This window comes from Spermophilus citellus (assembly GCF_964194105.1).
Source record: "Spermophilus citellus genome assembly, chromosome: 1".
In the NCBI taxonomy this organism is placed as follows: domain Eukaryota; kingdom Metazoa; phylum Chordata; class Mammalia; order Rodentia; family Sciuridae; genus Spermophilus; species Spermophilus citellus.
Window position 1 is genome coordinate 134217527 of NC_138182.1, and position 13429 is coordinate 134230955.

The 13429-nt window shown below is 46.8% G+C and overlaps 1 protein-coding gene and 1 long non-coding RNA gene across 9 annotated transcripts in view; one reads left to right on the forward strand and one right to left on the reverse strand.

Annotated features, from left to right (window-relative positions):
- Positions 1–580: 580 nt before the first annotated feature.
- Positions 581–7133, reverse strand: LOC308654492. Its single transcript, XR_014023277.1, has 3 exons — positions 4191–7133; positions 2520–2571; positions 581–1065 (listed from the first exon to the last, which is right to left on the reverse strand). It is a non-coding gene; the product is annotated as an uncharacterized lncRNA (long non-coding RNA).
- A 74-nt stretch (positions 7134–7207) lies between these two features.
- Positions 7208–13429, forward strand: part of EBF1 (EBF transcription factor 1) — a 396117-nt gene continuing 389895 nt past the window's right edge. For 3 of the 8 annotated variants that reach the window (XM_081303905.1, XM_081303906.1, XM_081303908.1), the window contains exon 1: positions 11619–11821. In XM_081303905.1, the coding sequence (XP_081160031.1) occupies positions 11688–11821 (134 nt within the window). In that variant the 5' untranslated portion in view covers positions 11619–11687. Of the gene's footprint in view, positions 7294–10762; positions 11598–11617; positions 11822–12802; positions 12973–13036; positions 13303–13429 lie in introns of those variants that run through there. The other 5 variants (XM_081303910.1, XM_081303909.1, XM_081303907.1 and 2 more) reach the window with 5 other exon arrangements.

The window sequence follows — 13429 nt, forward strand, 5'->3', positions numbered from 1 at the left end:
CTCAGGAGACACGAAACAGGTGTTTGTTTATGGCAATAATGCCTGCAATAGAAAGCATCTCACATCTTTCCATACAGGAGTGCCCATGGCATTGTTTGACACTTCTATTCCCAACCAAAATGGCAGATGGATTTCTTCATAGGCAGTCATTGTTCTGGGGTTATAGCCAAACTGGGCTGCTTACCAGCCATGTGATATGGGCACAGCTCAATCTCATTTCCTCTCTGGTGAAAGAGAGATGACAGTTGTATGGTTTGTTGAGAGGACTTCAAGCAATAAGTCATGTGAAACCCCTCTGTTAGTTTTACACTATTATCCAAATTAAAGTAGTAGTATTATTCTTGGTGACCAGTCATACCACACCAAGGATTAAAAAAACAAGATAGCAATGATTGCACCCAACGGTGTTTGTCACACAATCAATATTTTCTCACAAAATTTCCTTAGGTGTGAGATAATGAAACATGAAAGAACAGTTCATCAATATAGAAGCAAATTTCTCCTCTTGGCTTGAAAATGACAAAGCATTTTATATGGCCCCAAAACTATATGGCCCAATATTCTTGCAGAGTTCCACATTTAAAAAAAGATTGAGGTTGAAGAAAATCAAACATGAAAGAATAGTTCATCAATAATCAAAATTATCAAATGTCTTGCCTAAGAGGCAGTTTGAGCTAGAATCAGTCTGAAAAAAAAAGTAAATACATAAAAAAGTATTTCACAAAATAGTGCTGTGGGTAAAAACACAGGAAGATTATACCAAAGCAACAACTTCTGAAACTGGTGTCATCCCAATACCTCAGAATTCCAGCTGAGAAGAACTGGATGGTATCCCAAATTACTAACTCTAATTACTTTTATTTCCCCCAAGCGTTAGTCAGTTCAGGCTGCTCTTACAACACATCACAGACCAGGTGGCGTCAACAACAGACATTTATTTCTCACAGTTCGGAAGTTGGGAAGTCTGAGATCATGGCGCCAACATAATCAGGTTCTGGTGAGGGCCCCCTTCCTGGCTTGCAGATGGCTTTCTTCTTGCTGTGTCCTCATGTGGCAGAGACAGAGCTTGAAAGAGGGAGAAACCTTCTAGTCCTTTCCTCTTCTTTTAAGAACACTAATCCCATCAGAGGGATCCATTCTCATGACTTAAGTCACTTAAAACCTAATTATTTCTTAATTACCTTTGGGAGATATCCTTGGGTTAGGGTTTCAACATACAAATTTGGGGAGGGGGAGGCAATTTTTTTTTTTAAAGAGAGAGAGAGAGAGAGAGAGAGAGAGAGAGAGAGAGAGAGAGAATTTTTAATATTTATTTTTTAGTTCTCGGCGGACACAACATCTTTGTTGGTATGTGGTGCTGAGGATCGAACCCGGGCCGCACGCATGCCAGGCGAGCGCACTACTGCTTGAGCCACATCCCCAGCCCGAGGGGGAGGCAATTTTGAGGAGGGGATGGCGCGTTTATGCCTCCATGACACTAAATGAGGAAATAAAGCTTGTCCTAGATAATGTTTCTTAAAGACATATTGATTGCCAGGTTTTTTTTTTTTCCCCTTCTACCAACCTGAAATTATAGAAATGAACATTATGGAGAGAAATCCTTCTTCATTCCCTCAATCAATTTCTAACAGAGTGTTTTCCTACCAGTCCCTGTGAAATATCCTGGTGTATCTATTAGTGGGCATATAGCTCACCAAAAAGACTTGTGGAGGTCTAGCAAGAGTTTTGAGATTCTTTGTAATCATTTTTTGAAATTCAGTTCTCCTCATTTCACCTTTTTCTAAATGATGCTTTGAACCCCAGACATGTGTGGATTGACTAAGAAAATAGATTTAGATTTCTAGTTGAACAATTTCATTATCTGATTATTCTAGTTAACTAGATGCAGAGATCTACATTTCACTCCAGGGGAATTTTGTGATTGTCCACAAAAAGAAAAGTAAAGATAAGTGACCTCTCTAAATGTATTAGTCAGGAGAGGCTAGGTGATTCCTTTAAACACCTCTAACAAACACACTAATAAAGCTTGGCTTCCTAAGCATGCTAAATGCCCATGTGGGTAGGAGAGGTCTCCACTCTAAACCATCTTTTCAAGGAGTGGCAGGTTTATGGAAACTCCATTTGGGGGTCACTAGCTCCTACAGCCTAGGAAAGGGGATTTGGTGAATTGCACATTAGCTCTTTATCACTCTATCACTTTATTAATGTAATTTCTTATTACATTAATAATTTATTAATATAATGTAATTTCTCATTTGCCAAAGCAAATCTCAGGGTCATAGCTAAATTTGGAGAGGACAGAACACTTAAATCTTACTATGCACCTGGAAGAAGAAAACCCAGAATATTGGTGAATGGGTCTAGTGACTACTGGGGGCGGGGGAAAGAAGAAGAAAAGAAAACAGAACAAGTCTTCAAATTATCAAAAAACCAGTGTCTCACATTATTGATGTGAATAAAATCCCCAATCAAGGACAATAAAATGTTGTCAGCTATATGGTAAAAGGTCTGAACTTAACATTTGTTGCAGGTAGATTCCCAAATGCATTTCATGTCCATACAGAGCACTGCCTAAAATGGGAAGCAGGGACAAATGAACAGAACTAAATTGGGGCTGGGATGAAGTTACTAGAAATGGATTATGGGCCAGCTAAATGGGGAGGCACATTTATACCTTTTGTGGGTTTTATTGGCCTCATTTCTCTGAGGAGAAATCATGTGTTTATGACATGACTATACTAGTCAATAGTCATTTTGAAAGAAGGAAAGTAGTAATGTTATAGCCCGATTAGGCAGAAAAGTTCATTTTCACTTAAATTGCTAACAGGAGAAATTAATGGGTCATTCTAGAAAGAGACCCTAAACTTTTAAAACTTATCCTTTTGGGGGAAATGTCTAAAGGCCTGGGATATGTTTAAACAAACCTCATTTGTTTCTTTTATTTGGGTACAATCATTTGCTTAGACACATATTTTTAAACTTTAATGTATTGGTAATAACAAAGTTTTTTGAGTGGGGAAAAACTCAAACTAGCTCAGAATCTCCCCTAACTTAAAAAGAAAGTTTTGTACTTTCCAGAATAACAATCACATTTATAGTTTTCCTTTTAATCTTTCTTGGCCAAAGTCTACAAAGCAGGAGGAAAGGGTGAGAAGCAAAATCTGCTGATTTACTGTTTAACTGTATTTTTTTCCCTGCACCTGAAATTTTTACAACAAAGCAGGGTTAACATTAACACTCCAACCACCATAGAGTGGACATATTTTATCACATAAGTAATTTCCAAGATGAAAATAAAGATATTCAAATGTACAGTGAATTCTCTGTGATGAGGATTAATTTTTTTGTTTTAGTTTTTAAGCTATCAACAATTATATTTGGCATTATAATTATTGAGTACTGATATCAAGCACTTCAATTCCCCCCCCTCACTTAACCTCACAGTAAACCTATTTTTTCCACATGAAGAAATTGAGGACAAAGCGAAGTAACTAATTAAGATTGGAATATTCGGGGGAATTAAAAATGTGGTGACATTTCAGTCAAAGTGTCTGATAATTGCAATGCTTTCCCCAGCCCAACTCTAGAAGATCAAATTGAAAAAGGCAATAGTACATTTGTTCATAAACATATGAGTGAGTGGCCACTCTATGCCTTGTTCTGTCATAAAGTCAGTGACTAAAGAGCTGAAAAGTCTGTAAGACACAGAGGTTGAGAAGAGTGGGTTCTGGTATCAGGCAGGTAGGCTTGGGGTAAGTTCTGCAATGGGACCTTGGATGGGCACTTGTTTTCTCTAGCTTCAGTTTCTTCATCTGTAAAATGGGAAATAATATTGAAGTAGGGTGTTCGATGCAGTACATTGCATAAGATGCTCCATAATATGCACTAAATAAATACTAGATTTTATTGATGTTGGATAAGTCACAATAATAACTGTAGAGAAAATAATATTTTCTTTATTAAATAATATTGTCCGATGTGATATATTAGGGACTAGGGACAGACATGAGCCTTAGAAGGGTTTGAAAAGGTTTCATAGAGATGCCCTTTGAGTTCCATCTCCCCTTTGCCAGGTGGAGAAAGGGGCATTTTGGCGGTGTTCAAAGGGGCAGCCACAAATCGTGTTTGAAGGCTTAGTCAAAGAGAAATAGTGAAAACGAATAGGAAATCAGCGGTAGGAAGGTCCCAACCTTCGTGGTGGTGACGTGGGGGACGCTAGGAGACGCTAGGTGGCGCTATGGCTCCATCATAAGAGGAAATTCTGGCATTCGCAGATCTCTCACGCGCTCAGAGTTGCGCACCGAGGTGGGGCAGAGACTTCTTGGTAGATTTGGCACCGTCTTCACCGCGGGCACCAAATAATAACAGTGTTAAACAGAATAAATACACAAGCGAATAATCCGAAAGCGGTTTCTTTTAGGACACACCGCATCAATAACCAGAAACTGTCCTCAAGAAATGATCAAGAGCTCGGAACTGTCCAGCAGGGACTATTGCGATCTCGGTCCTCGTAATTGCTGGCCGACAGGGGGACCGGCCTTGCCCGCCAAGAGCTGGGCGCTAACCTGCAGACTCTGAGAGCGTTGCGCGCTCCACAGGAGGTCCCCCACCACCACCACCTGCAAAGCCAAGGGACCAGCCTGCCCTTGGCCCCTCAGTCAGCATTCAGCCTGCTAAACTTTCTTCTGGCTGGGCTTAAGTTTTTAGGAGTTCTTTGCTAGGTTTCACACGCACAAATGTGCACACGAATCACGTACGAACTCAGGTTCTACACATGTGTATGATGCTGTTGCACAACAGACAGTACTTCTGCCCATTCACACTGCACTTACACAAGTTAGACTCGTGACACACGCACACACTATCCACATACATGTGTGCTCTTGCTTGCGTGTACCTCTGCCTCCTCCAGCACAAGCGCACGCAAACAGCTAAGTGCACGCTGTCACTTCCCAGCACAAACACACACACACACACACACACACACACACACACGGACTGTACAGTCCCACAAAATATGCAGCCACCCTTCGTTGAGAACGTATTTGCACACTCGAATCATAAGCATCTCTCAAACAAAGATAGCAAAGGCGGTACAGTGCTCAGTGTTGGGAAATATCTAGGGAGTTGTGCCTCGAAGGAAATGCGAGCGCAATTTTTTTTTTTCACCCGGTCACCTCTAGCGCTCCTGCTAAATTCGCCCTCTCCCCCCCACCCCTTTCTCCTAAGTAAATAAACAGGTCTATTCCTCTGTTCCTCTCCAAAACTCCGCAGGCCCAAGTTTCTTTTACTAGAGTTTGCGCTACGTAGGGGATGCTAATTTCCAAACTGCTGGAAAGCTCTCTTCTCCCACCTCCGAAGTGCCTTCTATTGAGGAAGCGGGATTTCAAGGTCCCAGACTAGGGACAAGGGCTGAAGGGTGAGTTTCGTGATGCTCTCTGATAGCTTTGGACCTATGAGATAATTCCCGGCTGTGTCCCCAACTGTATTCTCCGGACTCAAAATAACTTGAACTTTTCGTATGGTCACGACAAGGGAGAATCATCTTCTACCCCAATTAAAGCACATTCGCAGGTGTCTAAATTTCCGTCCTCTGATAGACGAACCGATGTCCCCACCCCCCACCCCCAAAGTCCTGTGTTTAGCTCGTTTCTTTCGGGAAAGCTTCTATGAACTCTAAGACCTCAGCTAGGACTGGGACAAACGACTGACTGGAGGCCACGTAAATGTAACAGTCAAGGGCTGGCGCTGGATGCCCCAGGTGCTCCCTGTCCGGGTAGGGCCGGGAGAGAAGCCCCAGTCGTAGCTGACCGCGTGAATGCGCATTCAGTCGGAACACTCTTTAGGACTTTTCTTGGGAACTCCCCAGCACCCTCGTTCTCTCCTCTGCTGTAAGTCCGATCGATCCCCCACTGTGGGAGGGGGCTTGTGCGCTCTCTTCTCGCGGACCTGAATACGGAACCCAGACCCTGGGGAAGGAAAGCCAAGGAATCCGTGAGCATTCTGGGGTAGGAGACTCACTCTGCCAATGGTTTGGCTCCCAGGTTAAGGCGCAGGTCCTGGAGAATTGTGGTTTTGGCAACTGTACTAGCTGTGTAGTATTGGACACTTTTTTTTTTTTTAACGCTTTCCTCATAGATTCTCAGTTTCCCCACCTGTAAAATGGGAGTGACCTTAATCTGTCTTCTTGATCTGTGATGGAAAGTCAGTGAATTTATGCTGGTAAAGTCTTCGACAAATTATCTATTATTATCTGGGACGCCCCCACCCCACCCCACCCCCGCCCCGGGGAAACCCGAGAGAGATTTGTCAGAACCCCTTGCCCCAGGCTCTTGGTCCTAGCAAACTAAGCTCTCCCACGTGTCTCTACCTCCTGTCTGTGGGCACCTTTGTCCTTCTCTAGGCCTCAGTCCCCCTGCCTGTACTGCGGGGGGAGGTGCGCTCCTGGGATTGGTAGTGTCCGACTGCGTGAGCAAAGGGGCTCCGCAGATCGCGGGAGTCGGAAACTGGGATCAGAGTCCGGATTTCCGGTGGAACTGTGGCCTGCAGCTCCCACGCGTTCCCCAAGAGCTGAGGGTGAGGTCACCGAGGGAAAGGGTTAGGGTTTTGCTGGCTGGTGGTCCCGGTGATGGACCGTTCTTGTCCGCGTCTGGAGTGAGGAACCCAGGCGCTCACAGAGCTGCGCAGGGGCAGGTCTGGCTTTCCCAGACACTGGGTTGCCGCCTACTCATCCCTTTCCCTGCGGGCAGCAGATGGGCCTCGGTCCATCCCCGCCCCCGCCTCAGACTTCAGGTTTCGGGGCGACTCTTCTGGATCCTGCCGCACCTGTTGGGATTTTGCGGTTTGAGCTTTGTCACCCTGTTTTCCTCTTCCCCGCACTGCAGGAGGCGTCTGCCTTCCCACCTCACTCAGGGCAGCCTCTAGAAAGTGGCAAAGGTGAGGGGCCATTCCCCCCCCCCCACACACACACACAGGTTCCCCTTACTAGGGGAACGAAAATTCAAGAAATTTTCTAAGTGACAAGTCCCAAGTCTGGCCTCCTGGGGGCGGACGAGCCGAGATGATTCCCTCTTTTCCGGGGACGTTCCTCCTGGTCCTAGTTAGGCTGTATTTATATTCTCTCTCTCTCTCTCTCTCTCTCTCTCTCTCTCTCTCTCTCTCTCTCTCTCTCTCTCTCTCTCAGATGAGGGGGTAGGGGGGATGAAGGACAGGTTTCTACCTGAGTCCTCAGAAATCTTTGCGGCGACTCAAGCTCTTCAGGAAAAGGAATCGATTCCCCTGTGCCTCAAGAAGGTTGGTACAACCAAAGAGTAGAAGTTAGGGGCGAGGGATGGGAAAGGAGGGGTTTGCTCACTGGCATGAACTTCCTCCGGACCGGAGACCTTGAGAGATGTGCAGCCCCGCCTGCGAGATGGAACATTCGGGCAAGTGTGGTTGTTGCCCCTGTGCGTTGAAGAAACTGTGGAGGAAGCTCAGGGAGAGACTTCATTCCCTGGAAATGCCAATCCTCTCCAATGGCTCCTTGGAGTTTATACAGATGAAACTCGGTGTGCTGTTATTTTTTTCATGCATAGGTTAGTTTCCCCTCCCTTCTTCCCTCCCTCCCTTCTTTCTCTGAGATGATATATCAGAAACCAAGAGTATCCAAATATCTTTAAATATGAATCCAGAGGCACCATCTCAGAGGCTCTGATTGATTGGTCAAATCTGAACAAGGCCTGGAAATCTGCATTTTCAAGAAGCCTCCCCACCCTCCAATCCCCTATATGACTAGGGTATTGAGTCCAGTTTATAAACTACTAAAGTCAACTCACAGGTACGCCATAGATCTTAGGCAATGCACTGCAGGTCCTACATGCATGCATATCTCCACAGGAGATGTGACTATAAAGTAAAAAGGAGGGAAGCAGTCTGGATTCACACTTCACAGTCACCCCTACACAAAGGCTTTGTCTCTAGAGGTGGTGCCAACCTCACATGACGGGGAGATTTAGAAGTATTTAAGAAATTCCTTTTCAAAGTTTAGAATTCACTAAAGAAAGCTATTACTCTGCTGCTGGCCTGGGTGTCATTCCCAGTTTTCTGTCACTCTCTATGTCTCTTTCCCACTTTCTCTTTTTAGCCTCCTTCCTACTTAAACATTTATTACAGTCTGGGAAAGCCAGGTTGAAAGCACAAGGACACCCAGAAGAAGAAAAGCTATGAATACTCTGCTTGATTAAAATATAGTCAGCACCCCAGGTGAGGTAACAGCCAAAGTGCATTAGTCTTATCAAAAAGATTTCTGTCCCCCCTCCCCCTGTTATTTTTCTGTCTTCTCTAGCCAGGCAGATGTGAAAAAATGCCTCCCTCTAATTTAGTTCCTGGGGATTTGGCTCTGGGGGCAGGAATAGGGCTGCTGAAGGCTCCTTTCTCTGTGCAAATTTCTCACTTGAGAGAGTCAGTTTCAGACACCTCAATGAACACATCCTTTGCAGATGCTTCTAGATTCTGCTTGACTCCCCAGAAATCCCTCTGTTGTATGTGTGTGTCTTGCTCATTCTGGACCTCAGAACAGCAGTGTCTCTCCTTCCCTGGCACCTTTCCCAGTGATCAGTTCCTTTACTGTGTGTTCTCTATCTCTGCACCATGTACCCCATCACACTCAACTTGGAGTCCTGCAGACTGTTTACTGGATAGTAAATTGTAGGCTCATGGAGTTAATTAGAGGGAGGCATAGGTCTTGTGCCAGAACTATCTGGGACTCACTGATGAAAGGGGTGATCTTTGCTTCCTGACCCCTCTACCTTGAAGGTCCCCTCTGAACTGGGGGAAGGGGTTGGCTCTGGGAATCTTTGGGGCCTGAGGCATCAGGTTAAGCTTGGAGCTTTGGAAAGTTTTTTTTTTTTTCAAGAGAAAAACATACAAAATTTTAAATTTATTTTTAAACGCAGGCCAGTTTCAATTATACATTTAATTTCCCCTCACAAGTCTGCCACCCTTCCAGTTTCTACCATTATACCTCTCTTGAGCACCTACTGTATGCCAGGAAGTCTGGTAGATGCTATGGGGATCCCCCTGGATGAGAATAATCTCTTCAGGCAGTGTCTTGGAGGAGATGACATTAATTACGGTACCAGGAAGAAAGTCCTCAACACACAGAGGTGCAGAACAAGTGCTATGAGAGCTGGGCAGGAGATAGTGCTCGAAGGAGATAGTTGCCATGCATTTGCAGGCCTGGAACACACGCTTTCACCCGGTTTAGGGATCAAGAAGTGGTTCCACGTTCCTGTTGTGCCAAAAGCACAAAGCTTAACTCTTAACTATCTCCCTCCATTCAACATAAGCATGTGTACCTTTCCATCACTGACCCTTCCTAAATCAAAGGGCCAAAGGCGGCCAGTAGAAAGGGGACCTGGATTTCTGGCAGAGAATTTCCCCCCCAAGGGGTCTTTAGCAAATTTGGCTAAATTCCTCTGAGAGCAATGAAACAGAAGTTCACCATGTGCTTATTAGCGGTTACAACCTGCTAAAAAATGATGGGGCACACTACCCACATCTAGCCATCACTTTTGCCAGCCACAAGCATATATGCTAAAGGTAGAAGACCAAGTTCTTCTCTTTTCTTCCCTCTCTTTCTTCTCCTTCTCTTATTCTTCCCCTCCCTCTCTTTTATTATTCCCCGCGCCCCCACCCCCGCCATGGCTTCCCCCTCCTTCTTTCCATTCCCTCCCCCAGCTCTCCCTTTCTCTGCCCACACCGCTGGAACAGAATTTAGAGCGGTTTGTTCACTCCTCCTCCCTGCCCCGCGCACTTTTAACAGGAAGAGATTCTGCAACAACCAACAAATCAGAGATAGATGTGGTCGTTGTTTCTCCTGAAGAAGAAGGAAAAAAACTACTTTGGGGGGGGGTGAGGAGTTGGAGACTGAATTTGAGAAAAATTTTAAAACGCACCCTGACCCAGTGGCAGTAAGACCCATTATCCCACTGTTCACCTATCTTCACAGTAACCCAAGAGAAGTGAGCGTGTAAGAACAGTGCTTAACACCGCTGGCCTCGGGTTAGTGAGGAGCGAGAAGCGTTTCAGAGGCCAGGTTGGATTCAGAGTCTGGGTCCCCCACTGCCAGGGGATCCACAAAGCCTTATTTGAGCGGTCCTGAATTCACCCGCCCCTCCCAGCGTGGAGACAGTGTCTCTCCGCAAGCTCCCAGCACCGACCTCGCGACCCATATTCCATCCCACCACCCCGCCTCAAAGCGAAGAGGTGGGCACCTGGGACACGCGTCCTGCTTTTTCTGTCTGGGCTCTCCTGTCTCCTCCACTTTTGCCCCCGACGTCCCAGGACTGCGGAGCAGGACGTGGCATCAGCCCTGGGAGAACCGAAGCCTGTATGCCTCGAGCGCGCCCAGGGCGCAGCAAGGATGCTAAGGGACAGCAATAGCCTGGATGCAGATCTCCAGCTCAAATCCCTGGAAAGGATACCCCCCTCTCCTTCCTTCTGTCCCCTTTTCCGCTTCAGTCGACCCGACTCCTCCCCAGCCCAGACGCCTTGCTCAGCGCTCCCTCGCTCGCCACTTTGCAAGGAACTTTGCCCGGCTTCTCCGAGCCACCAGGAGAAGGATGTTAATGAGGGAGCGTGGCCTGGCTCCGTGAGCAAGCCAGATACTCAGCGGCGATTGGCTGCGGCGAGGCGGAAGAATGACGTTATGCAAAGAAGGGGCGGGGCTTTGAGGCTTGAGCCCCGCCTCCTCCCTTTGGGGTTAGTGTGCCTGTGTTTAGCTCTGGGGAGAGTCAAACTGGATTCCATAGGGAAAGCCTGCAAATCACTTCTATTTTAGCAAGGAGAAAACAGAATCTCCATCCAGCAGGGTCCACCCCTCTCTCTTTCTCCCTGTCCTCTCTTTCTATCTCTCTCTTTCCCTCCCCCCCCTTCCTCTTTCCCTTTATCCCCCCTTCCCCCCACCCTCTCTGGTGTAGCTGTCTACGGCAACCAGCGTCCTCCTCATCTACACGCACTGAAAGGAAAGAAACATCTTTGGTTGGGAGAGAAGGAGGAAAAAAAAAAAAAAAAGAAAGGAAAAAACTTGCCTGGTTGTGGAAAATGACACTTGAAGTAGCAAAGCCGGCAGCGCGAGTTGAGTCTATTGTTTCTTAAATTGCTATCACATTTTTTTTTCTTCCTGCTTGTTCAAGTGAAAGGTACCTCTACAAAAGGAAACTCCAGCCCCTCCTGTTCTCCACCGGCCTGTGATCACTACCAAAAAAAAAGAGAGAGAGAGAGAGAGAGAGAGAGAGAGAGAGAGAGAGAGAGAGAAAGGCAAAAAAAAAAAAAAGCGAAAAAAAAAAGCACCCAAACCAAAAATCAACCAACCAAACAACCCCCAACAGCCAAGCATACATCTCTAATTTTTTTTTATTTTGGTCTTTTCGTTGGATTTTCCCTTTCTTCTTCTTCTTTTTTATCCTCTCCTTTTTTTCCCCGGGTTATCGCTCTGTTTTGAACGAAGGTTTACATTTTTAAAAAATTTGCTTTCCAGCCCGCCTTGATCTTCTAGCGCGAGTTCATCGACTCAAAAAAAAAAAAAAAAAAAAAAAAGAAAGAAAAGAAAATCTCTGGTTGGCGTTTTCTTTTTTTTTTTTTTTTTCCTATTTTTTTTTTTCTATTTTCGAGGGGGAGGAGATTTTCCACAAGAAAAGGTTGTTTTCATGTTTGGGATTCAGGAAAGCATCCAACGGAGTGGAAGCAGCATGAAGGAAGAGCCGCTGGGTAGCGGCATGAACGCGGTGCGGACGTGGATGCAGGGCGCCGGGGTGCTGGACGCCAACACAGCGGCGCAGAGGTGGGTATCGCGCGGGGACCGCGGCCGAGGGAGCTAGCCGCTAGCGGGAGAGCTGGGAGGCGGCTGCCGCCGCGGCTGCCCCGGGGCCGGGCGGCACAGCTGCGTCCGCCGCTGCGCTCTGCTTGCAGCCTGAGCTCTGCGCTCCCCGGCTGCGCTGCAATCGTCGCCTGCGGCCGGAGAACCAGGAGCTGCCTGCGAGGAGCCCACGCTTTGCCGGCACTTTCCGCTGCCTCCTCTGTGACTGTTTTCATTTTGTTTTAACCCAGAAGAGGCGTCTCGCCAGCATGCTGTTGGATATCTGTGTTTTGTGATCGTTCTTTCTTTTCTGTCAGGCTATCTCTATTTTTCTTTTTTCTCCCCTCCTCTTCTTTCTTCCTCCCCTTCCCTTTTCTTCCGTCTTTTCTTTCTTTCTTCCTTACTTTATTTTCTTCTTCCTTTCCTTCCCTCCTTCTCTTCCTTTCTTTCCCCTCCTTCCATTTCTTTCCTTTTCTCTTCATTCCTTCTCATCTCTCTTTCCCCCTTATTTTAAATTCCCTCCTTTCATTTCATTTTCCTCTTTACCTTCATCTTCCCTTCCTTCTGTCCTTACTCGTCTTTCTCTTCTCTTCCCTACTCTCCTCTCTTTCTCCTTCCCATTACCTCTCTGTCTCTTCTGTTTTTCTCTCCCCATTTCTCCCTCGAGTCTTCTCTTATTTCTCCTATCTGGTTCTCCCTCCCTCCCTCTCTCTCGCCTTCAGTTTTTCTCAGTCCATCGGTAGAATAGCAACTCCCAACTTTAATTCTGACATCTCCTAAGTCTTCCCCACCCCCTGTCACCATGGCCTCTTCCAGCCCCTCTCCCACTCAAAACTCCCCAGATGCTAGACAGTGTGGCCCGAAGGCACTGCCCTTGGAGGTTGACTTGAAGAACTTCCCTGGGCACACCCAATGCCCTTTTCCAGGGGTTCCTGATCCCAAGCGTGAAACAGTGCCCTTTTAATTCCCGGCCACCAGTTGGGCTGAGGGGAGTGGGAAACCTGGTGGCCCCAGGCCCTATCAGACTCAGAGAGTGCGGAAGGGAAAGAAGGAAGATGACTAATTACATCATCCCCGGCTTCCCGGGGCTGGAGACCAGAGTCCCCGGCACTGTTACCTTCCCTGCCGAGCATAAGGTTGGGGGTAGTTGGTAGTGAGAGTGAATTGGGTAACTGGGCTGGAAACGAAAGTTATGTGTGTGTTTGGTGTGTGTGTGTGTGTGTGTGTGTGTGTGTGTACGCGCGCGCGCGCGCGTGTGCGCGCGCGTCCAGTGCGCCGTGTGTTTGTGCATGTATGTGCCTCTGTGCGCTTGTGTTTGGCAGGTTGGGCTGTCAGTGGCAGTCGGTACCCCTGGAGCCCCAGCCTTCAGTCTCCCAATGGGGGAGCTCAACCAGCAACCCTGGCCCTTATGATTTCTGGAATGATTGTGAGGATTTCTGCAGAGCAGAGAAACTTTCCCAGGACAGGTCTTTACAAAACATCTTAGTTCTTTCTCCCACAGAGACCACCCCGCCCCCGCCCCCGCCAACTCTGAGTCCTATCCTGGACTCTTCTGCACATGTTTTGGGGTGGAAATTTGGCTTCCCCAGGCTA